Consider the following 27,411-nt stretch of genomic DNA (forward strand, 5'->3'; position numbering starts at 1 on the left):
CTCTTGACGCATTGTATTTCACGTTCACGATGAGAACATGTTTGTATTAGGAGAATTTAAATCACCAGAAGAGAAGCCCTCACGTTCCTCGTCTCGCCTCGCGACTGTTCCATGAGACTGCGCGTTACGACTTCCAGAGCTCTAACTGAGGCTGTCTTGTCATAACCGTAATTCCGAAGCGAGAGCCTCTCGATCGAGATTTACGTGCTCATTCTCACGCGGGAGAGACAGGCTCCAGGTATGGAAGAAAAGAATAAAAGCTGTAGTACGTGTGTGTGTGTGTTGCAACAGATATTGAGAGAAGTACGAGAGATAGAGGAAGGAATAGCAACAAAAGACAACAGGTCCAACTACTGAAGGAATCGGGAGAATATGCACACGGGTCTATAGACAAGAGTAAATCTCGAGGAGTAGAGAGAGAGGAAGGCGCGAGTTGACCAACCCGACGAGCTCAGTGATAAGCGGCGGTCGAGTACACGTAGTCAGACCTCGGGCGGGTGGCGTTGAACGACGATAGTTGCGATCCGCAGGCGAAATTCGACGACGATGGGTAATAGACGTGTTGCTGGTGCGACACTTGAGCTGGTTCCACCAATCCAGTGGGACGTGACGGACTCGACGAAGGATAGTAGCCGCTGGTATCAACCTGTTGCATCGCTACGAGACCGGTCGGCAAGGGGGGCAGGGGCGCAGCCGGAGAGGAAGCCGAACCGTCGACGTCATGAACGTAAACCTGAGAGGCGCGTCGGGGGCCGGGGTGCGCCGAAGGGGCATGCGGCGGCGGTGGCGAGTAGTGCGTGTACTCTTCCGGTGGTGGCGACAGGGGCGCGACGAGTCCCGAGGTGATTGTGCGTATCGGAGGCAGCTCGTTCGTAGCGTAGGAAGCGGGCGTCGTGTAGACTTGTGGAGGTGAGTAGAAATAGGACGGCTGTGCCTGTTGATACGACGACTGCTGCAGGTACTGACTTCGGTACGCTGCAGGCTGAGGCGAGCAGGGAGACTCGTAGGTGTAGGAAGAAGGTCCCGACGTCGGTGAAGGATAGTTGCGCGAGAGATCGGCCGGGAGTGGCTCGTAAGGTGTGCGGTTCTGCGACAAGCCGAAAGATTGTAGACGGTCGGTATCGGCGGACGGAAGGGAGAGCGATCGTGGTGAGGAAGCATTCACATCGTTGATGGCGGTCCACGGCGGCAGCTGGTAGGTCGACAGGGTCAAATGAGTCTGGGTAGGGAGCTCATTTTCGTAGTGCACGGGGCAGGGCGGCGACTCGGGCGTCGGTGATCGCTCTGGGTAATCATAGTCGAAGGCAGCGGAAGACGTGGTCGAAGACTTTCTTCGAGCTCCATTGCCGGTCTTCTTCCTCGAACGCAGCTTGCGCGGGATCTGAAGGGTCTTGTTGATGTCGTCGCGCACGAAATTGCCCGATGCATGGCTGTTTCAAAGTGGGAAAACCGAGCCTGTCAGTACATGAAGTTTGGGTGGCGAGCAACAGGAAAATGTCGCACGTGAAGACGATTAAAGCTGGGCTGTGCGAGCGCCGTTCTGCAGAGCGGCGACGGTCACTGAGGCGCTTGAAGGAGTAGTAGCTGAGTTGGCGGATGAAACTCGCGAGACTGCAATCGGAAGGAGTTAGGGTCAATAGGCCGGTCAGCTTGTTGCGATCGCTACGTAATCCATGTTCATCCACCTGCACACGGCTACTTTGCCATCGTCGACCCCGACAGTCCTACAGACGTGTCCGTGGCTACCGGCGAACCCACGAACCCGCGAAGAGCCGCTGCTTGGCGGGGACTGACTCGCCCGAACTCATCCGAGCTGTTGCAATGTGAGCGCAGACTGACCTTCGAAATTCCCACTGAGGCGACAGAGCTGCCTTGGCTTGAGATTCGATGCTAGTAATCCCGAACGTGTCGTTGCTGATCCACCTGAGCCAGTCCGGATGCTGCTCGGCGGAAAGCAACCTGCGACGCGCAAGACCCCACAACGTCAGTTTTCCTGCAATCGACAACGTCGCTGCCTGCTCGTTTCCGCCGGCCATTGGGCTCTCCTAGTTCGTATCGCCCGGGAGTATAGGCAGAGTTGACAAGCAAGCGAAAGAGGCGACGAACTCGTGCAGCTTGTAGACAAAAGACGAGCGGGACTTGTCGTTTTGCGCCATGATCGACCGCAACGCTGACTTGCGAAGGTAGAGGAACCTGTCGCGATTCTTGCAGCGAGTCGAGCGTAGGTGGTGAAGTGAGTCGGTGTTGAACGAAGAGGACGGGCGGCGATAGAAGGCAGGCTGGCTGCGCGGCGCACCAACGAGAGAAGGCAGGCACGCGAAATTTGTGCCAACGGAACAAGCTAGCGTGAAAACTCTCTCTGCTCCAAACCTTGTTTCGTTTTTTTTTTCCTTCCACAGCGGTGGGCTCCGTTTACGTGTGTATCTCGGCAGCCGGGACGCAGCGGCGCAACAAGTCGGATCGTCCGGCTTGCCGACCTGCTCGATCGAGTCCAGGCCTCTGCATTTCTGGCGGCTCTCGAGCGTCTCGCTTGTCTTTCGGCGCTCTCGCCGGACGCGACACCCACCTTGGCGCGCGGACGCGGAATCGACGAGTCCTCTCAGCTCAGCATCGTGTAGATCTCATCAACCCTCGCCGTGTTTATGACAAAGGTGACTCGGAAATGAAGTCGAACGATGGTGCATCTGATCTGCATGGCAATCTGCAGGAGTGCAGGCCAGGCCTAACGGAGGTACGGTGCAGGAGGCTGTTTGCGATCTGCTTCGACCTCGTATCGTGCGCCGGGCCTGGGATACAGGTGGCCTCTGTGCCGTACCTTGAGTGTCTGGTTGCGCTCGGGACAGCTGTCGATCATTTACTGTGCAGCGCGTGCTCCTGCTGACTGCGCTGCGCTCGGGGCGTACAGTAAACCGCGCTGACTGGTCCTCCCCTTCGCGGCGGGTGTGCTAAAGACAAGGCCTGGAAGGGATCGCAGAACAGGAGGATGATTGTGAACCGACTGAGGAGGCGGCACGGTCCCGGTACCGGCCCAGCCGCAGCCGCCGCGGGTCCCGCTCCGCCTGCATCCCGGTTCTCGTGCGAGCGCGCGCGAGATTACGTGTTCTCCCCCTCTCGCGTCCGCACGAGATTAGATCCTCGGTGAAGGCGAGAACCCCAGACCGCGCTATCGGCCGCTTCTCAAGACCGCTCGCTGGGTCCGACTCTCCACGCAGACGCCATGGCAGAGCGTCAACCCTAAATTCGAAGGTGGCTTCGAACCGAAGGAGGTCAACGGCAAGTTTCATGGTTCCCGCCAAGGTTGCAACGGACGTTTCCTGCCACCTACCCATTTCACCTGCCCAAAAAACTTTACCTTCTGTCTCGAGGTCGTTCGAGCCGTCGATTACGGTACTGTATTTAAGGATACTGTAACTCATGTATCGACAGCGCTAGCTTCTTGTACCCTGCCACGATCGAGGCGCGCACAATGAAACCCCAGATTATCGAAGGAACACAAAAGGAAGCTCGACATCCTCGCTTTGTCCTCGCAGTATCCGCGGACCGCTTCACTGTACAAATTGCTTCCGCCGTTTGCTCTCGGCCCTTCGAAGCATGAGATCCATACCCGGTCTGTCGTATTTCCGCAGAAATACCGTCCCGGAGCGACAAGGGCGAAACTTTGCTCGAGGTCAGTCAGGGGTGGCGGACAAACGTACTGTGAGCTGCGGGGTCAGATCGAGCGCGCACAAACCTTGATCGACGGGATCATACGACTAGTCAAGACTGTCTGGGCAGTACTGTAGATTGCGCAGTGCGAATGAAGCCTTTGTTGAAAGCTTTTAACTTCGTCACATAGATACATTCCCACTTTCACCTCTTCCCAGAGCGAGTCAAGGCGTTTGCCAAGACGAGAGGAAGGCATGATCTGATCAAGTTCGTACTCGTGCTCGGGCCGTTTGACAAATCTTGCCGTTAGGCCCCGTTGTAAACCCGGCAACACCCTGCCGGATCTTTCGTTAACGAAAACCCTCTCAGTCCCGACAAGTTTTAGGTTCATCTGGTTCTCGAGAATAGAGTAAACCTATTCAGCTGCGGGAACCAGGAGAAAGCAAAGCAAAGCAGAAAAAGGGAAAAAGTGAGACTCGAGGAAAGCGCCGGAGAAAAAGAGAATAAGCGCGCGCGGCTCGTGCCGAGAAAGCAGAATCGATATTGTTTCCCCGTGAATGCAATCTGCCACTAGCGCATTGAACTGCAGTGACCCACCTTGACCACTCTCACCCTCGTCAAAGTACTGGGTCCCCTGCAGGCTGCGAGCCAATTTCGGGACGGCCATATAGAAGGGTCCACTGATCTGATCGAGCGGTATGAGATCTAGTCGGGTTGGGGGTCAAGGTTGATGTATCTCGCTTCCTTAATTCCATTCTCTGCAAACGACGCCAATCTTTACATCGCGACAACGCATCTGTTTGAGAAAAGGAAAAGTACTGTTTTCAAGCGGGTCCTAGTCTCGATTCGAGTCTCAACAAGCGTGGTGTTCCAAGCTTTTTGCATCATACTGCCGCCGCTTCCGTGTCTGCTGTCTCGGGCGTCTGCTGTTCGAGCTGAGCGCGAGTCGGAGGAATGTATCGGATCTTTGGAGGCCTGGGGTGATGCACGTGCTTGATATGCCAAACCTAAAGCAAAACAATCTCTTGTGTCAGGACGTCTTTCGAGAAGTATGGTCAATCGCGCTCTCACCATTGAACTCCAGCTCTGAGCTGTTGTGGCAGATCCAGACGCACCAGTCAGTCGTTGCTTATACCAGAATGATTGCTTCTTCGTGTCTTCGCACGTCACGCAATCGAATCGATCTCCGAGCGCGAACAGATCGTCCATTGAACTCGCATCACTCAGCTTCGGCGCGCTCGGACAGGAATCATTGGCTGCTGCAATGATTTGTCGGATCGCTTGGATCTGAGAAGGCGAGCGTGTGAACAAGTCGTCTTCAATCGACGCTTTGGCACCTGCACAGCGGCGGTAGTGATCGAGGATATCAGGGAAAGCATCGCTCGTCTTGCAGTCCCAGTAGCGGGGACAGGACATGGCTGAGGTACAGAGCCAGAGTAAAACTTGAGGATGAACTTCAAAGGCGGGATCGAGGGTTTCGTAGGCGACAAGCAGGTTGTGCCGGACATTCTCTTCGAATTCCTTTGCGTACTGTTGCAGATCTCGGGAAATAGTCGTTCTTTTTGCGCTTGCGAATTCTTCAACCGTGAGGCTGTCGTAGGCGAGCAGTGCAGCGACAGACGGGAAGCTGAGGAATCTCTCGAAGGGAGGGTAGCAGTACCATCCGGGCATGCCCGAGATCCACTCGTCGAAGTACGGCCTGAGAGCAAGCTTGCGCTCCTCTATACACTCTATAGCTTCTTTCTCGAGACGTTCGATTCGGTTTGCATCGAGAAATCTAGTAGGGATGCTTGGATTAATTTGAGCGCTGCAAGGACAGACACATAGCGACCGCTTCACCTCTTGAGAATCGGTCGGATACGTTTCCAAACGCTGTAGGTAAGCGGTCGGCTATTGCAGACATCAGGGTGATTTGCAAGGGCGGGTCCATGCAAGCTGTGACGCAAAAATCAGAAGTTGCACCGTGATCTACGAGAAAGCGTGAGCTATAAACTCACTCTTGCTCCTCGTAGCCGAGATCGCGAAGCTTGATGATGATCCTAGAGGAGAGTCATACAAAAAGTCAGCTACCTTGCTGCGCGATGCCTTGACTTGTGCATCTGACTCGCTGATTGAACCGAATCGTTTTCCTCTCTTCCTCTGCCTTTGCCTCGTCCACCTGGCAGCGCAATTGCCACCTTTCAATCATCGCCTCGTCGGCTTGAGCTTGCTTTTGGATGTTTTTCCGGGAGGCGATGAGCCTTTCCAGAGCCTCGGGGTCGGCTTCTAGCTCGTCGAGCTGAACTGTGGCACGTTCGAGCCTCTGGATACATCAAACTCAAGATCAGTGAGATCAAACATCTAAGACGCATATCAGGATGAGCGCTGACCGGTTTCCACCAAAAGTGCCGATCCATCCCAACTGAGAACGATGGGGGACCGCCTGAGAGCGTGAGCTCAATAAGATGTAAGTTCTCACGGACATCATGTATTTATCCTCACGTACATAACGAGTACGGCACCACTTCGAATGCGCGCGGGTGCAAGAGACTTTTCTTGATGTATTCGCGTTGTTTCGAATTGTCCTGCATGCATTTCTCACAAGTACGAACAAAGTGAACGTAATCGTAGAAAAAAGCTCGTCCGCTTCCACATACGACACATCCGGGTTCGAACAAGAGCGAGGCGAATCCCCACTCGGGTACATCGGGTCGTTGAAGCGCGCTCAAGCCAACTTGTTCGCGAGCGCATTTCCAAACGGTCTGGCCTCGAGGCGAGTGCAGGATCGACCTGAACATGGAACACGTTCGTGACATGGCGAGTAACGTCTTGGGGTCCATTTGCTCCATGATCAAGCACAGGATGTCGAGAGGCATCGACGCGAACGCTTCCAAGTTGTTCACCTTCTTCTTGCTCGATGATTTGCCAGTCCTCTGTCGCTTGCCAGCCTGTGGCTTCTTCTTCGGCTCTAGGGAAGCGACTGACCATGTTTGCTCAACTATCAGATGAGGTGACGCCTGCGAAATCGGTCGCGAGAGGGGGAAACAGAGCACAAACCTTCAAAGGTCTCATCGTCTTGATTCGCGCAACCGCTGTCGTCAAGTACAAGCGTCGCCTGGCCTTTGCTTTTGATGCGAGCGCTCGCGCGAGTAGCCATTGTAGACGATGGATGGCGGAGAGAGAGCAAAGAGAGAGAATCAGAAATCGGAAGCTCCACTCAAGAATAATCTCCCGAAATTCATCTCTGACTATAACAAGAGCGAATTGCAAGAAAGTTGACGATAGACAGGGTAACGTCGTCAAGGGTCCCAACCTCTACGTTCACAATCAAGTCCCGATAGTAACGAGCTGCTGGTCGTCGTTCAAAACATAGAAAAGTGAAAGAAAAAACTGCAGTTGTACATTGCGATTTTGCGAAAACTGATCACAGTACTCCTTCCCAAGCTGTTATACAGCGTTCTTTTTTTCCCCTTCACGAAGCGTTGTTGCAGAATCGAGACCGTCTAGGTCGAGACTGGGGTAGGTGCGACGACAGGGCGCTCCATCAACCACGCGTCTCTAGGTTCAATCTTCCTGTAATAGTCGGGCACGGTTTCCTGCGTAGGAACCGAGTCAGACTTGCGATCAAGTATAAGACAGAGAAAATCGCTCAAAACTGACGACGACCTTGAACCCAAACTTTTCCCAGAATTGCCTGCCTTGGTCGTTTCCGACTTGGACGTGACAACTGAGTTTCTCGATCCTACGCCTACTCCTCTTGGCCTCTTGTGCCGCTCGTTCTTGTTTCTTGCGTTCCTTCTCGGCATCGACGGGGTCGACGGTCGACTGTTCAGGTTTCGCAGCAGCAGTCGTAGTCGGAACAGGAGGAGGCGCAGGAGTTTTGCCCTTCTGAGCAGCCTTCTTGAGTGCTTTTTTCGACAGCGCGGGAGCACGAGTCGATTCGGGTTCGTTCTGGACGACCGGAGCGAGTTCCGGAGCGAGAGCAGGTTCGGGCGCGGCGGGTTGGTTCAGAGTTTGGGAAGCCGATGCGATCAAGTGGTGGATCAACTTGGATGCGAGTCCTTGGTTGCGATACGGTCTGCAGATTGAGTAATAGTCAGCGCAAGGGGTCGGCACGCATAGAGGATCACTGGAAGGGGGAAAACTGACGCGAGGACGCCGAGGGTCATGATGTACAGTTTGAACGCATCCTGGTGTCGATCGTTCTGTTCGGCGGTCGGCTGGGACACGGCTTGATCGAGGTCGGTAGGGCTTGCAGCCGTGCAAGGTTCGATGCGCGAGATGAGGACGCCGACGGCCAAGTCTTGGTAGAATACTGGAAACGGCAGGGAGAGGGATCAGCCAAGTGGGGTGTATATGGCAGGGTGGTGTATAACTGACTCAGTTTGTTGCAGTCCTCGGGCGAGAGGTCCAAGTTGAGCGAGTCTTGGTAGAACTGGTCCGAGTACGAGACGGGGAACAGGCAGTTGTGCAGCTTTTTGACGGTACCGAGGTTGTTGGCCGTGCTGTGAGAATAGTCGTCGTCGTGAGCGGTGCTCCGAGGGAGGAGCCGAGCGGGAACGGGACGCACATGTCGCCGAGGTTGACGCGCGGTCGAACCCTGATCGGTTTGCCATTGATCGTCGTACCCGCGGGCACGAGAGGCGGGAGGTCGGGCAGGGCAGACAGGATCGCAGACATAGCGCGCAACTGACAGGCGGGACAAGAGAGAGCGATCGGATGCGGCGCGCGCGTTTCGCATTTCCTCCGCTTGATCTCCATTTCGCCTGCACTCACGCTCTCGCCTCACTGGTCGCCTGAGATTTGCTTGCTACTCAAGAGCTCGCTCGTATCTGTACTTGCAATCCCGGCCAGGTGCGCAATCCCGACCAAATGGCGCCTGCAACCAAACGCAAAGGTCCGGGAGACCTCTCCGGTGCTGCTACCATCAGCCCCGAGGGGGTCCACGGGCTCGACGACGAGATGACCGTCCAGCTCCTCGGCGCAGGCCAAGAGGTGAGCCCCTCGATCTCCTTCTTCCACCGCCTCCCTCGGGACCTCACCTCGCACTGGCTCTCGCGCCGCACCCCAGGTTGGACGATCGTGCTGCGTCATCAAGTACAAAGGGAGGACGATCGTCTGTGACGCCGGCGTCCATCCCGCCTTTTCGGGAATGGCCGCCCTCCCCTTCCTCGACGAACTCGACTGGAGCACCGTTGACGCCATCTTGATCACTCATTTCCACCTCGACCACGCCGCATCCCTCACCTATGTCATGGAAAAGGTAACTTGCCCCTGATCCGGAGTTTGATCTCTCGAACTGTACTCACCCTCGCATGTTCCCGTTTTTAGACCAACTTCAAAGAAGGCAAAGGGGTCGTCTACATGTCCCACCCGACCAAAGCCGTCTACAGATACCTCATGTCGGATTTTGTTCGCGTATCGTATGTCATCCTGCTACTCTCCGCGGATTTTTGAAGATTCTGACTTAGGTTCTCCTCGTGCTGCAGCACTGCCGGAACGGACGAGAACCTCTTCACCGAAGAAGAGATGCTCACGTCGTTCAACTCGATCCAGTCGTTCGACTTTGAGCAAGAGATCCTCCTACCCCCTTCGCGCAATGCCGAGACGACCGCGTCAGTGCGGTTCACGTCCTTCGCAGCCGGACACGTACTCGGAGCGTGCATGTTCCTGATCGAGGTCGCTGGAGCGCGAGTCCTCTACACGGGCGACTACTCGACTGAGGAGGACCGTCACCTCGTACCCGCCAAAGTACCCGACTGGGAACGAAATCCAGATGTCATGATCTGTGAATCGACCTACGGGTAAATGCTATCCTCAATACCCGTCCACGCCCATCACCATCGAGCGTCTAACCGAGACGATCGCCTGTTGCAGTGTCCAGTCTCATGAACCTCGAATCGAGAAAGAAACTCAATTCACCAGTATGTAGAACTCCTTCTCTCGGGTAATCATCAAGACTTGCCCTTGACGAGTCGTCTGTATCCAGACTTGATCCAGTCCATCATCAAGCGTGGGGGTCGCGTACTCTTGCCCGTCTTTGCGCTCGGCCGAGCACAGGAATTGCTCTTGATCCTCGACGAGTACTGGGCCGAGCATCCTGAACTTCAACATGTCCCAATCTACTACATCTCGAGCCTCGCCATGAAGTGCATGGATGTATATCGACAGCAAGTCCTTTTTCTTTTTCACTGCCTTGTGTTCCCTTGCAAAGGGGCCCTCGAGCTGATAGCTGGTTTGGGATCCGCGTTGCAGGTACATCCATACCATGTCGCCAAACGTGCGCTCGAAATTCGCAAGAGGAATCAACCCGTTCGATTTCCGCGGCAAAAACTCGTTCATCCGTCCGCTCGACAAGGGCATCTCGAAGTTGAACGACAAGAACCCATGTGTCGTCATGGCCAGTCCTGGGTTCCTCACGAACGGAGTCAGTCGAGAGTTGTTGGAGAAGTGGGCACCGGATCCTAGGAACGGATTGATCATTACCGGATACAGTGTCGAGGGAGTCATGGCCCGTGTGAGCAACCTCTACCGCTAGGAAAAACAAGCTTGACAGTGCGCCTCACTAATTGTGTATCGATTACAGACGATCATGAACGAGCCACAGGACATCCCAGCACTGAACGGAGGCGCCAAGATCCCTCGACGCCTGTGAGTTGACAGTTTTTGCGTGATCCAACTCACACGTCTCTGACCTAAGACCGGGATCGTTGCAGCTCTGTCGATTACATCTCCTTCTCGGCACACGTCGACTACACCCAAAATTCGAAATTCATCGACGAAGTACGAGAATCATTCTCTCTTGCCCGGTGTTCTGCGCGAGCTCACGTTTCTGGCCATTTGTCAGGTCATGCCGTCGCATTTGATCCTCGTGCATGGAGAAGTCAACAACATGTCTCGATTACGATCAGCACTCAAGACTCGGTTCGCCGAGAGAAAGAACGATGTGCAGATTTATACGCCCCGGAACGTTGAAACGGTCCGGCTCGAATTCCGTGGAGAGCGTATGGCAAAAGTGAGATTCTGACGCATTGTCGAAACAGCGAATGGGTTGAGGCACTAATGTGGAGTCCACCTGTATTCGGGAGCACACAGGCTTTGGGATCGCTCGCGCTGACAGCACCAGCACCTCAGACGGCTTTGTCGGGTCTACTCGTCTCGAAAGATTTCACCTACACGCTCCTGTCCCCGTCAGATTTGCGAGTTTTCACCGGATTGTCGACATCGGTCATCTTGCAACGACAACGGTTGCGCCTCTCGGTTTCGTGGGACCTCGTTCGGTGGCACTTGCAAGGCATGTACGGCAAGATCAAGGAAGGTCGCGATCAGGAAGGGGTCCCGACCATGAGGATCATGCAGGCGGTCGATGTCAAACTTGCGGACAAGCACGAGATCGCGATCGAGTGGGTAGGAGGCGCGACGAACGACATGGTCGCAGATTCAGTACTCGCGGTTGTACTCGGGATCGAGAGTAGTCCGGCAAGTGTCAAACGTGAGCTCCTGAAACCCTCCTCCAACGCCTGGTCGGTCAAGGAACATTTCTGACTCGCTTGATACACAGAAACATCTTCTCACGACCACCATCATCATCATCACCACGCACCGCATCCCTACGCGGAACCGCCATCTCCGAAACCCACATTGGCACCGAAATTGGAAGACGACGAAGTTCCGGAAGCGGAAACAGTTCAGGAAGATGAGCTATCGACATTGCCATCCCGACTCGACCGCCTTATCGCTTTCCTCGATTCGTACTTTGGTTCGGTCGAATTGATCGAACCTTCAACTGCAACCTCACCTACACCCTCTTCGCCTGTTCCAGCAGCCGAATCCGCAACATCTCCTCCTCCTACTCCAACAACCGAGACCGCCGGAGAAACCGAAGTCGCGATTGACGAAGTCAACATTGACCCGACTGAACCGGCAGAGAAATCGGAACAAGAACTCGCCAAAATTGAACAAACCAAAATTGAACGGGAACAGGAAGAGGTTGAACGAGAGAAGCACAGTCCTCGAGCGCCGGTAATCCGAGTTAAACTCGACGATTATTTCGCCGATGTCGAAATCGAGAACCTCGTTAGTAGATCCTCTCCCTCTTGTGTATTCTGCGATACGATATACTGATGAGTTTGAATTTATCGTTCTTTTTTTCCATCAAGACGGTCGTCTCGGATTTCGTTCCCCTCAAACGACGAGTTGAATCGGTCGTTCAAATCGCAATGGCGATCGTGACTCCATTGGCGAGTATCGGAGACCTCGGGAACGGCAGCAAAAAGACTTCGTTGACCTCGTTACTCGAAGACCTGCATCGGGACAAAAAGACGAAAGAGTCTATTACTCTCTAAGAAGCGGATATACAACCAAGTCTTTCTTCTTCAGGCGTAATCTCCTAAGGAAGCAGACGATCGTCTCGGTCGAGATTCTTTCCAACTCCTGTCAACTTTTCGTCTTGTAATTATTTTCTGGTATGTTTGGGCTATACTTGTTTTTGTGTGTGTATGAATGAAACTCCTATCGCATCATGATTTCCGCATACTCTCTAAACCTGACCGCACGCACAAAGAAGAGACCAATCTCCTGTCGAATGTAGTTACACCCGTTCGAGGTCTCATCGTAGCGACACCGCAACATAGAGAATGACAGTTGCAGCGGGTTTACGTAGAAATCAACACAAATACACAGAGACAGAAAGAATCGCATGGTAGTGAATGAAGAGGATTTGCAAAATTGGCACAGAAGTAATGAACGAAAAACAACAGAGAGATTACGTTTGAGAGGAGAAGACAACCAGAAGGAGAAGAAAACCCCCAACACCAAGAAACTATTATACGTCTATACAGAAACCACCCGAACCCGATCGCCCGAACCAGTCGTACAGCTCCTTGAAAGCTAGTCGTCTTTTTTTGAATTAGCCGTGTTTTTCCTTCAAGCGAGCCGAGTTCCTTGCCTTCGCGCCTGGTTCCATTCTTCCCAGTCGTTCAACTCTTGTCGAATGCGTTCGAGTCGTTCTTGATCAACCGGATGAGTTCTCATGTATCCATCAAGCAGACCCACCGACTGCTCGGTGGCATTGTTGTGAGAGTGGTGGCGAACCGTGTTGACATGGTTGAACGGTAACGTGGTCGAGCCCGTTGATGTCGTGGTGGAAGGATTCGGGGAGGATGAGAGTCGATCTTCCCAAAAATCGAGCGCGAATCGAGGATCGATACCGCTTCCGGCGAGTAGTCTACAAAATCAGGGAAAGAGAGAGAGAGAGAGTCAAGGATTCGAATCGAGTTTGAGCAATCAGAGAATGTCGAGACCGGGAGAACAGCCGAGACATACCTGAGAGCGACGAGGTCCGCCTCGGATTCTAGTTTGCGACTCTCGCAACTGTTGGCAGCGTTGCCGAACAGACCAAATCCTGCTTTTGCGCCTTCACTGAGTGATTTACCGACCGCGTCGTTGATGAACGGGCCGAGAATCGCCGTTACGGGGTAGAGTAGCGTTCGAAGGACTATCAGGAACGAGAGCAAATCAGTGAGGTGAGTCCTCGATACCCGAGATAGTTGAAAACATTTTATGAACGTACCATCTGAAGCGAGGCGAGACAGGTGAGGCATGAGGAGGTTTGTCGAGGCGTAGCTCTCGAGGGTGTGGGACAAGATCAGATGCGCCGCTTCGTGCGACAACAGGACTGCGAGAGACTTGCATTGCTCTTGTGTCGGGAGAGTCGTAGGAGCGAAGTAGGAAGCGATCGGATCGGGTTCCGTGGTTGTTGCAGGAGTTGCTGCCGTTGTCGGCAGCGAGAAGAACGACGCGAGACGACCAGAAGACGGTCGCGATGTCGTTGGAGGCGCTTGTGAAGGCGAAGCAGTCTCGCCCAGAACTTGCTTCAGGAAACCTACAGGGATTCATGAAAGGTAAGGGATCGCTTGAATGAAAGGAAACAGGTCAGAAATTGACTTGCCAGTGTAGACAACGATGACTCCTCTTCGACCGTGGTGTTCGAGGTTGTGGTGCTCAGGAGCGAATCCAAAGCTGAAAGCGTTGTTCTCGTCCCGGTCGATGACAAGGATATCGTATTCGACCTGCAACTGTGCTGCATTCGAATTGGTCGAGCCTTCAAAGTGTTTTGACACGATCAACTCGTCCTTCCACCCCGGTTGACAAGGCGCTACTGCTCTCCCTTCGAGCGGGAACTTTGACGGAGGTGGCCGTAATGCCTCACCCTCGCCTTTTGCACCCGAACCTTCTCGGGTGAGACCCTCGACGACTCCTTTCTCGAGCGCCCTCAACACGGCTTCCGTCCACCTCACGCGCCAATCGCGGTGATCGAGTACGACTCCTCCTAGTAACATCCTCCTGCCCGTGACGGGATCGACCCCTTCGTCGGGTAGCTCGAGAACTTGGCGCAAGATTGCGACCCAATCGAGCGAAGTCCCTTCGGGTGCGACAGGTTGCGTTTCACCCAGGTGGACCTGCGCGGTTGTCGCGGGTTGTGCAGTGCGTCCTATCGATAGGATCCCTTCGACGAGTTCTGACTCTTCGGCTGGAGACAACATGACGAGGCGCCATCGGCCCGTGACTGGGGTGCGTTCAAGCGATGCGAACGCGACGAGGCCGAGCAGGATGAAGGGCGAGAGAAGAAGGAGGGGCAATCCGATCATCGCGTTCCAGCGCGATAGGAAGCCAGACGGTCGAGTGAGTTCGCCGGCGTAACACGCGGCAGCGAGTCGACTGAAGATCGAGGCGGTGAGCGAAGACGGATCCCGGATCTGTCGCTCTCGTAGCGCAAAGATCGCTTTCGATCGGATCGAGAGTGGAAGAAGCGTGAGCGAAATGCGAGTGACCCATACGAGGACGTGGAGTGCTTCGGTCGATTTGAGCGCTGTCGCGAGGGGCAGGAGGAAGTGGACACCATGACGACATTGGCTCGTCGAGAAACCTCTCGCAAAGAGGGAAGTCGGAGCTGCGGTCGGCAGCGACATGTGAGAACGGAGAGCATGTCGATGCAGGGCCAGGGCAGGTTTGTCCGATGTTGGTCGGCACGGGGATGCGAGACGGAGTGATTGCAATCCGAGTCCACTCCTCGCGATGCCTCCGCTGCCTCCCCTGCCCTCGACGCCTTGCAGCCTGCGCGCGCTCGGCGACTCTTGCCAGGTGAAAAAGGCGAGGCCGGTGCGCTTGCGGAGGATGTCTGCGCGCTTGAGTGCGTACTCTTGTGGTCGGTTCCACTGGATCCGCTTCGCTCGCTGTCGCCATGCGCGGTGGTGTTTGTTGTACGGCCTGGAGGACGAGTGCGCCTTCGAGTACCAGTACGCGCGTCGGAATGTCGAATAGTCGAACGCGTCCTCGCCTGTGCGGTGGAAACGATGCTCACTCTGCTGCGAGCGAGAATGACGATGACTATGACTCTCGCCTGGACCGGTCCGACCGCCGGCTTCGAGATTGGCCTCCATCCTCTCCATCCAGAGCTTGCGAAGGCACCACTTGTGATGGTGACGCAGGTCATTCTTCGAAGCCTTTGACCCTTGCGAGAAATGAAGCGCGACTTCGGATTGAATGGCCTTGACGCAGTAGCGGAAGTGGGCCGCACGTTGCGGTTGATGGCGGCGACGCTCGTCACAAAAGGCGAGAGGGAAGCGGCGACCCAGTCGGAGGCACTGCTCGGCTTCCTCGGCGCATCGTCCACGACGGCGATGAAACACGCCCGAGAGGTTCGGGGTACGGAAGCAGAGTCGGGCGGGTCGCGGCGCGGAAGTGCGCGAGCGTCGGTAGCGCAGGCGGTACAGGTGAAGGAGGTGATATCGTAGCTTGCTCTTGAGTTTTCCCATGATGCAGTCAGCCTTTTGGCGAGGAGTAAAGAGTCAGATAGGTGCGCTCGATCCTAGGCTAATAGCGCTCACCTCGCGCGGTCGATCTCGCTTGGAACGAGCTTTCGACCCTGTACTCTGCCAAGAGTGAGACTCGTGCGATGGGTCTCGGCGGGGTCTGGATTGACTCGATTGGAAGCTGGTCGCGAATTCCGACAGCTTTGCGAAGCTCGCAGGGGTCGTTGACAGGTGCCGCGTGGTGTTGCTTAAGGGCGTCCTTAGGCAGTTTGAGCCGTTAAGAGGGAATCGCAGGGCTGCAAAGTGCGGCTGAAGACCAGGAACGGTGCTGAGAACCGGGCGCGGTGCGAGCGAAGTGCGGAAAGCCTGTCGCAGCTGCGGTACAACCGAGTTGAAGCGCGACATGGTGGTCCGCGGCAATGCAGATCGTGACTATGCTTGCGATCCTTGGGGCTGGTTAATGATGGGCGTGGTCGATGCGATCAGATGCGAGATGGGCTCCGAGTGGAGCAGCGCGTGCAGTGCGGGTCGACGCGGCTCTGCAAATGCGCCCCTCGCGAGGCTTGCTGGTCTACGGTGCGGCCAGATTGTCCCGGGCGAGTCGAGAGGCCGGAAAAGTTGGCGACAAGGCGAGACGACAATCTAATCGCAGCAAACGCGAGTCAGAGCAATCTGCACTGTAAATCGTTCAAAGGGTAGATCGACTCGGTATATAGTCATACGATGGCTTGTATAACCAGCCGGCGCTAGAGAATTGTGTCGAGCGCGAGCGCTGAGCGCTAGCAGAATGTCGCGCACCGCTGACGGCGCCCATCGACCCTCATCACCACACCTCCTCTTTGCACATCACCATGGAAGGTACGCTAGTATCGTCTCGTATGATCCTCGAGGGACCGCAGGCGCTGATCGCTCGCGCGCAGTCTCTTTCGGTATCACGGGCAAGGACTACGTCTTGTTCGCGTCCGACACTTCGGCCGCTCGCTCGATCGTCAAGATGAAGTCGACCGAGGACAAGCAGAAGGTCGTCGGCAAGCACCTGTGCATGGCGTGTCAGTCTCGTTCCCTTGCCGTCGTCTAACCCAACTCGCCGCGTCATTCTCGCCTGCCCCTCCTCCGCTCTCCGAGACTGACGCATGCACTACCTGCAGACTCGGGCGAACCAGGAGACACGGTTCAGTTTGCAGAATATGTCGAGCGCAACTTGCGCCTGTACCAGATCCGGTCAGTCTACCCCCTCCTCCCTCCCCTATAGATCATGCCACCTCTTCTTCACTCTCTCTATCTCGGCGAGTCAGCTGACTCTTTTGCTCGCTACAGCAATCACGTCCCGCTACGACCTCCTTCCGCTGCGTCGTGGGTGCGTACCCAACTCGCGCAGTCACTTCGCTCCCGGAAACCGTATTCGGTCAACCTGCTCCTCGGCGGGTACGACCCGACATCGTCGACCCCGTCGCTCTTCTGGATCGACTACCTCGGTACCCTGGGAGACGTGCCATACGCCGCTCACGGCTACGGCGCATACTTTGCGTTGAGTACGATGGACAGGTGGCACAAACCAGACGGCACTCTCGAGGACGGACTCGACTTGCTGAGGAAATGCATCAACGAATTGGAAACGAGGTCAGTTTCGGCGCTCTTTCATCGTCCTCGAAAGGTCTCGCGAGATTCTCAACGGGATTGTGCCCCCTCTTTGTGACTGCAGGTTTATCATGAACCTGGGCGAGTTTACTGTGCGAGGTAAGTGTTCTATTGCCTGGTGCTCGTATCTGTGTCATTCGCGCGCGCTGAACTTGGAATCTGAACTGACACGTTGTGACGGATGTTAGTGGCGGACAAGGACGGAGTACGGCTAGTCGACCTCAAGACGGGAGAGACGATAGATCCTGCAGTACACGCCGCCAAGCTTCAACATTGATCTCGTGAACCTTGCCCTCTTTCTGGTGCCGACACTCGTGAACAGAGAAAGGACTCTTTGCAATCCAATGTTTTGTACAAATACCCGAAACGAGGTGGAACTGTGTGTCACCGAGGTGGACAGGTCCGAGTGCGAGCTTTGCGCGTGCCGCACGACTCGAACCTTTCCCGAGTACTGCTGCGACCCACTGATGGTTCCGATCTGACTGAACAGGCTCCAACGCTCTGGAATTGCAGGGAAAGGGCCACAGATACTTGCGCATCGATAAGGCCGCTTCGAAGACGAAATCGGGCAGGGATCCGAGCGCTTCGCATGTCTTTGCTGGAAGCGCGATACTGTATATATGATAGGCATAGCCGCATGCCTATTGGCTGTACGCTGTATAAACCGCCCAGCTAGCCAAGAGACCCCGCAGACGGTCAGCTGTGCTATCAATTGTGTGCGACAGTGTGCAGCGCGGGACAGCATGCCGGTCGGACCGCGTTGTTGGCAGTTGTTTCCGCCTTGGCTGCTTCGGCCTCGAGAGTCGAAATACGCTAACGAAGTGTTTTGACCCGCATGTCGAGCTCGTGATCCCCGTTCAGGTTCCGAGCGCCTGTCCGTTGAGCACGAAAGTAGCGGACCGACCTCGAGGTGCGCATTCGCTAGCGTCGTTTGCCACGGGCTCAACCCCGTTATCGTGGGCAAGCAACATTCCTCGACGTTATCACCATGCGGGCGGGACTTTGCCGGTAGCAACTTTGTCGCGTCCGCGCGCCGCGGCGCTCCAATTGATTTCACCTTCAAATATCGATCGCGTTTTCCTAAACTCACGGCTCTCCGGTTCCTCTCGCTCTCTCTCTTGTTTCTACTTCCTGTGTGTCTGCTTGGGTCTGTCAATCTCTTCCGCCTGGGTCTCTACGTCTGTCGTTTCAGCAGGGTTCTCCAACCCGATTCCACTCGTTTCTCGACCGCGGACGTTCCGATCACTCAACATCTCGCGCAAAGGTCATCAACTGCGGCCCGGACCTTCTTCACTCACTCGTCTCGCACATCACCCCGACACTGCGTCTCCGTCCCCGTCAGTCGTTACAGTCACTTCAGCTCTCGTTTCATACACTCGCCCTCCGGTTTCTCGGACTTGCACTCCGAACACTTCGGATTCGGACGAATCATGCTGTGCTCTCTGCCGCTCCTCGCCCTCCTCCTGCCGCTGCTTGCGAATGCCAAGGTAGCCGTATCGAAACGTCAAGATTCGGTCGTACCCGGATCGTACATAATCGAGCTCGAGACTCCTTCGTCCGGTCAATTCTCCAAACGTCAAGGTGCAGTTCAACCTCTCAATGTCGACAACGTGAGGAGCATCTCCTACTTTCCTTCGGCGGGTTGGCAGCGAACTGACTCAAACCTCGGAGGATGTTTCCATTTGAGCGGCGTACAACAGCTCCTCTCGTCCGTGCTGACTCATCTCGCGCAACCGGTCACGGCAACAATCGAATCCCTCACCGGATCGAGCGAGTCGTCCTCGATCACCCTGCCCAAGTTCAAAACCCGTCGTACCTACAAGTCGCTCCCGCAAGTCTTTGCTGGCGCGGTCGTCTCGGCCGAAGACATTGCAACGAACGAGGCAGGTGAAGAAGCCAAGTGGGAAGATGTCGTCAAGGGTCTCGAAACAATCAAGGGCGTCAAGGTGAGGAGGGACTTCTGCGTCAAAGATGAGGATTGGTGTCCCGATACCTCGCCGTGCTGATCCGTTTCGTTCGCTTGCTTCAGCGCGCTTGGCCAGTCCGAGTTGTCCCTCGTCCCGAACCCGTCTACATTTCCGATGCCCCTTCGGGCGAGTACAACTCGACTCGCAAGTACCGCGCACATGCTGCGTTCAACCCCACCGTTCGCAACTCTCCCGACGATTACAAGAACGATGTCTTTCCCCCGCACGTCATGACTGGAGTTGACAAGCTTCACGAACAAGGGATCCTGGGCGCGGGAGTCAAGGTATGTCTTCACCCGGCTCCTTTTTCGCTCCGGTTGTCATCGTCAGGCTCGAGCTCACGTGAGAACGTATTGCAACAGATCGGAGTGATCGATACCGGTGTCGATTACAAGAACCCAATCCTCGGTGGATGCTTTGGAGAGAACTGCCATGTCTCGTTCGGCAAAGCCTTTGTCGACGACAATGGAAACCCGAACGAATCCGCCGACCCTTGTAAGCTTTGTCCCTTTGCTGCTTTGCTCTGAGCGGATCAATCGTGACCTGACGCCTGCCCTTGTTATGCAGACACGGACTGCAGCGAGCACGGAACCCATGTCTCTGGAATTATCGGAGCTTTGGCCAACAACTATGGTTTTTCCGGAGTCGCACCCCACGCCAACCTCGGCATGTACCGGGTCTTTGGCTGCACCGGATCTGCCTCGGACGACATCGTAAGACTTGAGAGGATTATATTTCCGCGGGAAACGGCCCAACGCTGATGTCGAGACATGCTAGATTGTCGATGCTCTCCTCCAATCCATCACCGACAAGTGCGACATCGTGTCGCTCTCCCTTGGAGGCTCGGCGGGATGGCTGGACCAGTCTCCGTCGCAGTCGATCGTCGAACGAATGAACGCGCAAGGTATCATCACGACGGTTTCGGCAGGCAACGACGAGTCGGAAGGTCTGTTCTACGCGAATGGTCCTGCTGCGACCCGCACTGGCCTCTCCGTTGGCTCAGTGTAAGTCTGAGAGTGTTCCAGAAGACGCTCGATTTGGGTTAGCATTGACCCTCTCCTGTGCGCAGCGATGTGACGCAACTTCCTGCGTACTTGGCCAACGTGATAGGTCGACCTGCTCTGCCGTACCTCTCTTCGCTTCCCCTCGACCTCTCGTCTCTCCCGTCGAGTGACCTCCGCGTGTACTTCACCTCGACCGACTCGACCATCAAAAACGACGGATGTTCGCCTCTTCCCGACTCGACCCCGAACCTTGCGAGCTATGTCACAGTCGTCCAACGTGGTAGTTGCACGTTCGACACGAAGATGGCCAACGTCGCTGCGAAAGGAGGCAAAGTCGTGCTCATCTACAACTCGGCGACCGCAAGTTCGTCAGTTCCGTACCTTGCCACCGACAATACTGGCCTCGCCGCAGTTGCGTCTCTCCGACGAGAGGAAGGATTGCGTCTGCTCAGCTACTACCAGTCGAACCCGCGCGGATTGCGCATCGGATTCACCACGACTGACAAGCCGACTTCGGTCGAAGATACAATCTCGGGTGGTCTCGTCTCGTACTTTTCTGAATGTAAGTCTCCCATTGTACTGCGGACAAAGCTCCGAACTGACAGATCACGAGCTCCGGGGGAAACAGTTGGTCCGACTTTCGAGCTGTATGGTCAACCTTCGCTCTCTGCACCTGGTGGCAACATCCTCTCGACCTTCCCGCTTGCTTTGGGAGGTCTCGGAACAATCAGTGGCACGAGCATGTCGTGCCCTCACCTCGGTGAGTAAAGTCACGCTAACTTCGGAGGATCGGTCACAAAGCTGATGGCGTTTTCGTTTGCAAACGATGTGATGGCAGCTGGAGCTGTCGCCTTGCTCATTTCGCAAAAGGCTTCTCAGAAGCTGTCCCCTCTCGATGTACGGTCTATCTACACGTCTACGGCGGCCCAGATCCCGACTACGAGGGGCGGCTCTGTCATTGATTCCGTATTGCTCCAGGGCGGCGGCGAGTCACTTTCGCAAACGTTTCTCCTTGATAGGCACTGACAGATGCCTGCTCTCCTCTTTCCAGGTCTTTTGCAAGCCGACAAGGGTATCGCCACGGGCTCAATCGTCTCTCCTTATGAGATTCAGATGAACGACACCGCTTTCCTCAACGGCCCGCAACAGATCACGATCAAGAACACGCAATCGTTCCCGGTCACTTACACTTTCTCGAGCTCGAGCGCTGTCACTCTCGGCACCTACGACCAGGTGAGTTAATTTATGTGAATGTTCCTCCTCAATTGCTCCAGCTCAAATTGTCTTTTCTGCCCAGTCCTTCCGAACCGACATTCTCATGTCGACCTCGCCCTCTGCGATCTCTGGGACGATGTCTCGAGTTGTCTTCTCGACGAACATGATTGTCGTTGATGCTGGAGCCTCCGCTACGGTCTCGGTTACAATCACGCCCGCCCGCGTTTCTCGCTCGGTGAGCGATCGATTCCCGTTGTACTCGGGTTTCGTCGAGATCGAGGGATCGGCACCTGCATGGGGAAACGTTCAAGAATCGCTTGTCGTACCCTTCTTCGGTCTCAGTGCAAAGATGATCGACATGCCCAGTGAGTCTTTCTTCTTTCTTCAATGCATTTGAGGGCGCTGTTGGGAGAAACGCAAGCTTATCGAGTTATCCTTCAGTCCTTGATTCGACCGCGACTGTCTACGGGGACATCAAGTACCCTTTCCTGACGGATGACGCCGGAAACTACCTCAATCAGGCGACGACGCTCTCGATCAACCGAGCTCTGACCGTTTACACCCGTCTAGCCGGTCAGTGACTCTTCCCATATTCTTGATTCGCGATCGAAGACTGAGCATTACGTATGCATTCTTGCTTACAGCTGGCACTCGTCGCATGACGATTGACTTGGTCGATGCCAACACGACTTTCACATCGACGATCCCTACCGACCGCAGCGTCTCCGGCACTTCTGCCCGCATGTTGCGTGTGCGCAATGAGTCGCCTTCGACTCTGGTCGGCGCGATTCCCGAAGCTTCCGATTCGAACCTCTTCGATGATTCGGCGATCGTCTCGTTCGCGACTCTGCAAGATTCGGTCAAACCTGCTTCGTTGGCAGCTTCCAATACTGGTGCTGCACTGTACACCGACACTCCGACCGTCGGCAACATCCTCACGGTTGGACTCTCGCCGAGGGACGCCCTCGTTAGCAACACTCCGAACCCGGCGAGTGACACTCAAACTGCCGTCGCCGCGAACGGATACGACTTCATCCAATCTGGCAAACAGTACAAGATCCTCGTTCGGTGAGTGATGAGAATCTTCCGCTCGAGATTCAGGGTTGGACTGATCATCTCGTCAAATATCTGTCGGAACGTTTTACAGTGCCCTCAAGATCACCGCTGATCCGACTCTCGCTTCCTCTTACGAATCTTGGATCTCGTACCCAATCACGTTCCAGTGAATGTCCTCCTTGTTCTCACCGGATCTGCCTGTTTCTCTTGTCTTGCTTCTACCCGTTCCATGTTCCAATGTTTCTTTTCGTGTTTCGTACCTCTTACTTGCCCATTACTCTGTCTCACTTTTCAGTTGTTCACTTGGTGGAGATCTTCTTCCGTGCCTGTCTCGGTCTCTTTCAGCTTACCCCTTTTCTCCACGGATACCATCATCTCAGTCCCGGAATCGCAGATTACTGGAAAAGCAGTCGGAAATGCCAATGGTTCTCTTCTCGCAGTTTTCGCTCTCGTGAGAAGCCTTCAAGATCAACTGTGTGAACGAGCATAGCGGTATTTCTGGAGAGACATTTTCTAGGTAGGATAGAATTCTCTACAATAACTACGAACAATGCATGGCTCTTTTCGCAATCGCAGGAAGGAGAGTTTTGATTTCTCCTGTCTGTTTTGAGGATGAAAAGGTTTAGGCAAACTCCTTGAACTTGCCCTCTCCAACTTTCGGTTCGGCTTGCTTCGCAGCCTCGATCAAGCACAACTTGACCTGGTCAGCACCTTGAGCAGATTCCATCTTGGTTTTGAGCGCAGCGACCTGTTCAGGTTCGAGTCCGGCAAAGATCAAGTCGAGTTCGGAGAAGCATGCTTCGACGGTTGCGGGAGCCGGGGAAGTACCCGCGACCGTGAAGTAGTTGTTCGCGGTCACGAGCGCGGTGATGGCCTTTTGAGACTTCTTGAGTCCCTTCTTGGCCGCCTCCTTGGCCTTCTTGGCAGCCTCGCGGTCGAGCTATTGGAAAAGAACGCGTATACGAAAGCAAGAGAGAGATGCGGGGTCCATGGGGAAAGAGTCAGTTGATTGAGGATTCCTGTTAAGGGAAGCGAGACGACTAACCTTGTCCTTGGCATCCTTGTCGGCTTGCTCCTTCTTGGCGAGCTCTTCGGCTTCCTTCTGCTTGCGCTCCTCCTCGGCCTTGACCGCAGGGTCGACCGCGGCACCGGAGCCGGCAGTCTTGCCCTTCTTGGCGTCGCGCGCAGCCTTGTCGGCAGCCTTGAACGCCTTGATACGCGGGTCGGAAGCGAGCGCAGTGTCGACGAGGGTGCGGACACGCGTGTTGTCGCCCTTCTTGCGCTCGGCGCGTTGCGCCTTGTTCTTCTTCTCCTGGTGACGCTTCTCATCACGGCTGCATCGAGGTCATGCCACCAAGCGTCAGTGCTTGGGCCCAAAGGAAGAACGAGAGGGAGAGCGAGGGAACCCGACGTACGAGTCGGCGCCTTCGGGTGCATCCTTGTCCTCGTACTCGAACGACCTCCACGAGTCAATGTTGTACCACTTGTCGTAGAAGCTCTCGACCTCGGACTTGGAGGTCTCGGGTCCGCCGAGGGACGGCATGGGCTGCGTGCGAGAGAAGCGGGACTCGCGCTCGAACACCGGGGTCCACAAGTCGTAGAAGTTTTCGGCAGTGGTCTCGCGCGCGGAAGGGAACTCGTCCGAGATGGCCGGGTCGACCGAATCGAATTGGCGGCGGGACTCGAGCTTGGAGAGGGTCTCCATGGCCTTGGCGATACACTTGAAGAACGAGTCGTCGTTGCCGTCGCCTCCAGCAGACGCCTTCTTGTCCGGGTGGTGGCGGAGAACCTTGCGACGGTGAGCCTTCTTGATCTGCTCGTCGTTCGCCTTGTAACGGAGGTGTTGGAGACCGAGGACGGCGTAGTGGTCCTGCTCCTTCCACTTCCTCGGGTCCTGCTCGAGGATGTGCCTCTCCTCCTGCTCGCCTCCGAGCTCGGCGTCCTGGTCGTCCTCCTCGACGACCTGGGTGCCGTTCTGGGCAGCGAGCTCACGCTCGAGGCGGTCGTCCTCGGCGAAAGTGCGCTGGTTCAGGATGCGGCGGGCATGCGCGTGGAAGGCAGGTCCGGCAGGGTAGACAGCACCCGAGGTCGAGGGAGCTGTTCACACATGCGAGGGTACAGATGCGCCAGATCAGGAGGTTGCCATGATGAAGCGAGATGCAAGGAAAAAAGCGGGCGCGCGACTTGCCCGAAAGAGGCGCGAACGACGCAGGCTTGTACGCCGCGGTCTTGACGGGGAGCGCAAAGTCGAGCGAGACGATCGTAGGGTGCGACATGATTGGCAGACGTGTGAGTAGAGCGGAGAGCGAGTCCGCTGCGAGCGAGACGATCGAAGCCGGCGCCGGCGTGCATACATCGCATCCTCGACCTGTTCTTGGGGTATTGTTGTACTACCGCGCTTCCTGATAGCGTTTGTTTAGCTTGCAGACTCTCGGCGCGCGATTGCACGAGGCTCCGCTTCACTGCGATGAACCTCGAGTTGACGAGTGCGTTCCGACCTCTCTCTCGCGCTCACGAGCTCGAGTACTGCTGAAGATCTTGCAATGATGATGTAGGTCCGTTCTCAACGTCGTTCCCGGAGAATTATGAATCATCGCTCGATGTCGCCGCCTTGACCGCGCGGTTCAACCCGTCCGGCCTGTTTGCGGGCCACTACATTGCGATAGGCAGGCAGGACGGTGTCGTGCTTGTGCTCGACTTTGAAACAAAGAACGTTGTGCGCTGGCTCGAGGGCCATGTCAAGTCGGTCATGACCGTCTGGTGCGTTCTCACCTCTCCTTCTTCCCCTCGACGCCCCTCGCACGCCATCGGGCTGTCAATTATATTCCCCCACGCCTCTTCCTGTTAACAAGTAGACTGTTGCTGACATCTTTGACCCTGTTCGTCAGCTGGGCGCACAACTCTCGCTACCTCTTAACCGCCTCACGTGATTGGAACGTCATGATTTGGGACTTGTCCTCGACCGCATTCTCGACCGTGACGGGCGAGCGTCGCAACACGATCAGGTTCGATGCGCCAGTCACGTCGGCAAACTTGCACCCGAGCAATTCGTGCGTCGGGCATTCTTCCCCATCCTCGCTCCGTCGTCGTCTCGCGGGGTCTGGGCTGAACCGAACTCGTCACACACGCCGGTCACATCGCGATCAGCAAAATTTGTATCGTCACCCTGCACGCACAGACACAGCCCGTCCTCGTCGACTTGCGCAAGAGCTGCCAAGGTCGATGGGAACTCGAAGTGCCAGTGCCCGAGGAGGAAGACAAGCCGGTCCAAGAAGGTGCGACCCACAACGGAGAAACAGACCCGCAGCAACAAGATGGGCAAGAAGAGGAGGAGGATGAGGAGGAGGAAGAAGACGAGGCGTCCATTCGGAGAAACAGGTAAATTCTGTTCAAGCTCTTGATTTCCTCTGTAGACTGACGCGTGAGGAGTTTCTGACGCGACAGGGAGATCTCCACCCTCGCACGCTTCAACCCAAGGGGCGACCTAGTCTATGTCGGCACGAATCGCGGCAACATTCACATCTGGGATGTTCGGACCAAAGAGGTGAATCGCCATGCTCTTATTCATTCGCTTTCCCAATCCCTTGCATGTCACTCAACTTGCGTCCCCTCAAAAGTGGCTCTGGACAGAGTACATTGGCAGTCCCGCCGCCATCCGACATCTCGAGTTCAGTCCCAAGGGAGAGTGAGTCTCGTCCCCTGCCCCCTCGACTCGAAGCGCCAACTCCTGACCCTGTCGCTTGCTACCTTAGCGCAATTATGGTCAACGCCTCTGATCGGATATTGAGGTTGATCTCGCTCTCTCCCTTCCCTCCTCCGCCACCATCGCCTGCATCACCACCGGAAGACGAAGACGAGCATGACCGTGCCGAACCAGAACCCTACGAACCACCACCACCACGACCTCCAAGGATCCCATACTTTGAGACCATGCACAAATTCCAAGATCTCGTTAATCGGGTACCTTGGAACGGTTGTGGGTTCTCTTCTGACGGGGAACATGTGATAGGAGGTAAGGGCAAAACTTTTTCTTGAGCTCTTCTTTGTCTCACCCGGATCCTGCCCCTGACGTTCGGTTCCCGCTTGACACTGGCAATAATTTGACAGGTGCCGACAACAAGGCGTCTCACAACATTTACATTTGGGATCGAGATTCGGGAGGATTGTCAAAAATACTCGAAGGTCCGAAAGATCCGCTCGAAGACCTCGATGTGAGTCCCATCACACAGATCCCGGAAAAGAAAAAGAAAGCAAGGACGCTCAAAGATAAAATGGTTCTAACGCCAAATTTGTGGCAGTGGCATCCTTTGAGACCTTTGATTTTGTCGACGAGTTCGATGGGGCTCATTCATACATGGGTGACTCCGATCATCGAGAATTGGGCCGCGTACGCACCTGGGTTTGAAGAACTCGACGAGAATCGAGAGTACGAAGAGAAGGAGGACGAATTTGACATGGTACGCCAACCCCTTTAAGCAAACTTCTTACCGGACCACGGGATCAAAGTTGATATTTGAGATTAATGTTTACAGGAAGATGAAGAGGCGTTGAAGAAGAGACAAGCGAATGCTCAAGATGCTCGGGTAGACATTCTCTCGACGAGTCCTCCAAACACGATCGCAACGACACCCATCACTGCTCTCGATGCACGAGACCACAGGAAGACGACAGTGTTGTTGTACCCACGAGAATTGGGTCCGGGGGCTGAGGAAGCCACGAGAGAGTTTGACGATTGGATTCAACTCGAGGGCGATCAAGATTCGGACGAAGCGTTTTGTTTGGCTCCTGAACTCGACGAGATCGTGTACGCTCAAGACTAGCTTCTTGTTGGAATTCTACTTGTCTGTGCGCAAATCCCTCCTTGCGTGCATGCTGGATATGGCTTCTTTCAGTTTGGCCATGTCGTTAGCGTATAAAAGAATAGAGAGGTGATTCAATCATTCGCATGTCTCAACGGGTAATTGGTCTGAAGAGAGAAGGAATGGAACAAGCGAGCGTAATCAGGGGATATCGATATCTGGGATGGGCATGAAGGGGTATCTGGGTGGTACTGCTATGGCGTAGTCAAGAGCCCGAATACAAGAACAACAGAAG

General features: G+C 55.2%; 9 protein-coding genes across 9 annotated transcripts; 4 read left to right on the plus strand and 5 right to left on the minus strand.

Annotated features, from left to right (window-relative positions):
* Positions 1–451: 451 nt before the first annotated feature.
* Positions 452–2,156, minus strand: JCM15063_005082 (uncharacterized protein; the record flags this gene model as incomplete). The annotated part of the gene is made up of 4 exons (XM_076676185.1): positions 452–1,430; positions 1,504–1,611; positions 1,840–1,959; positions 2,107–2,156. The coding sequence occupies 4 exons, from the start codon at positions 2,154–2,156 to the stop codon at positions 452–454; spliced, it is 1,257 nt and encodes a 418-aa protein (XP_076536723.1).
* A 2,373-nt stretch (positions 2,157–4,529) lies between these two features.
* JCM15063_005083 (F-box protein) lies at positions 4,530–6,781 on the minus strand (the record flags this gene model as incomplete). The annotated part of the gene is made up of 8 exons (XM_076676186.1): positions 4,530–4,652; positions 4,717–5,422; positions 5,485–5,580; positions 5,643–5,684; positions 5,763–5,947; positions 6,015–6,067; positions 6,131–6,604; positions 6,682–6,781. The coding sequence occupies 8 exons, from the start codon at positions 6,779–6,781 to the stop codon at positions 4,530–4,532; spliced, it is 1,779 nt and encodes a 592-aa protein (XP_076536724.1).
* A 346-nt stretch (positions 6,782–7,127) lies between these two features.
* NAT5 (peptide alpha-N-acetyltransferase subunit NAT5) lies at positions 7,128–8,304 on the minus strand (the record flags this gene model as incomplete). The annotated part of the gene is made up of 5 exons (XM_076676187.1): positions 7,128–7,220; positions 7,285–7,702; positions 7,774–7,939; positions 8,005–8,129; positions 8,195–8,304. The coding sequence occupies 5 exons, from the start codon at positions 8,302–8,304 to the stop codon at positions 7,128–7,130; spliced, it is 912 nt and encodes a 303-aa protein (XP_076536725.1).
* Positions 8,305–8,496: 192 nt separating this feature from the next.
* YSH1 (cleavage polyadenylation factor subunit YSH1) lies at positions 8,497–11,969 on the plus strand (the record flags this gene model as incomplete). Its single annotated transcript, XM_076676188.1, has 13 exons — positions 8,497–8,619; positions 8,696–8,887; positions 8,956–9,047; positions 9,114–9,428; positions 9,502–9,548; positions 9,614–9,794; positions 9,880–10,141; positions 10,211–10,275; positions 10,341–10,407; positions 10,472–10,639; positions 10,720–11,116; positions 11,186–11,700; positions 11,784–11,969. The coding sequence occupies 13 exons, from the start codon at positions 8,497–8,499 to the stop codon at positions 11,967–11,969; spliced, it is 2,610 nt and encodes an 869-aa protein (XP_076536726.1).
* Positions 11,970–12,549: 580 nt separating this feature from the next.
* On the minus strand, positions 12,550–15,440 carry JCM15063_005086 (uncharacterized protein; the record flags this gene model as incomplete). The annotated part of the gene is made up of 4 exons (XM_076676189.1): positions 12,550–12,850; positions 12,949–13,120; positions 13,196–13,507; positions 13,574–15,440. 4 exons carry the CDS (start codon positions 15,438–15,440, stop codon positions 12,550–12,552), a joined length of 2,652 nt encoding a protein of 883 aa, XP_076536727.1.
* An 848-nt stretch (positions 15,441–16,288) lies between these two features.
* On the plus strand, positions 16,289–17,352 carry PRE1 (proteasome core particle subunit beta 4; the record flags this gene model as incomplete). Its single annotated transcript, XM_076676190.1, has 6 exons — positions 16,289–16,295; positions 16,358–16,486; positions 16,586–16,658; positions 16,755–17,057; positions 17,140–17,174; positions 17,264–17,352. The coding sequence occupies 6 exons, from the start codon at positions 16,289–16,291 to the stop codon at positions 17,350–17,352; spliced, it is 636 nt and encodes a 211-aa protein (XP_076536728.1).
* A 1,153-nt stretch (positions 17,353–18,505) lies between these two features.
* On the plus strand, positions 18,506–22,487 carry JCM15063_005088 (uncharacterized protein; the record flags this gene model as incomplete). Its single annotated transcript, XM_076676191.1, has 13 exons — positions 18,506–19,021; positions 19,105–19,326; positions 19,405–19,537; positions 19,610–19,755; positions 19,820–20,046; positions 20,112–20,608; positions 20,675–20,806; positions 20,885–21,031; positions 21,098–21,279; positions 21,344–21,626; positions 21,703–21,834; positions 21,906–22,329; positions 22,409–22,487. 13 exons carry the CDS (start codon positions 18,506–18,508, stop codon positions 22,485–22,487), a joined length of 3,120 nt encoding a protein of 1,039 aa, XP_076536729.1.
* A 452-nt stretch (positions 22,488–22,939) lies between these two features.
* On the minus strand, positions 22,940–24,593 carry ZUO1 (zuotin; the record flags this gene model as incomplete). Its single annotated transcript, XM_076676192.1, has 4 exons — positions 22,940–23,257; positions 23,363–23,651; positions 23,733–24,414; positions 24,506–24,593. The coding sequence occupies 4 exons, from the start codon at positions 24,591–24,593 to the stop codon at positions 22,940–22,942; spliced, it is 1,377 nt and encodes a 458-aa protein (XP_076536730.1).
* A 191-nt stretch (positions 24,594–24,784) lies between these two features.
* JCM15063_005090 (WD40 repeat domain-containing protein) lies at positions 24,785–27,137 on the plus strand (the record flags this gene model as incomplete). The annotated part of the gene is made up of 10 exons (XM_076676193.1): positions 24,785–24,803; positions 24,873–25,077; positions 25,206–25,367; positions 25,465–25,695; positions 25,762–25,861; positions 25,935–26,002; positions 26,070–26,329; positions 26,425–26,528; positions 26,616–26,774; positions 26,850–27,137. The coding sequence occupies 10 exons, from the start codon at positions 24,785–24,787 to the stop codon at positions 27,135–27,137; spliced, it is 1,596 nt and encodes a 531-aa protein (XP_076536731.1).
* Positions 27,138–27,411: the final 274 nt, after the last annotated feature.

This window comes from Sporobolomyces koalae, assembly GCF_050403365.1.
Source record: "Sporobolomyces koalae JCM15063 DNA, S_koalae_JCM15063T_v1_ctg3, whole genome shotgun sequence".
NCBI classification, from domain to species: Eukaryota; Fungi; Basidiomycota; class Microbotryomycetes; order Sporidiobolales; family Sporidiobolaceae; genus Sporobolomyces; species Sporobolomyces koalae.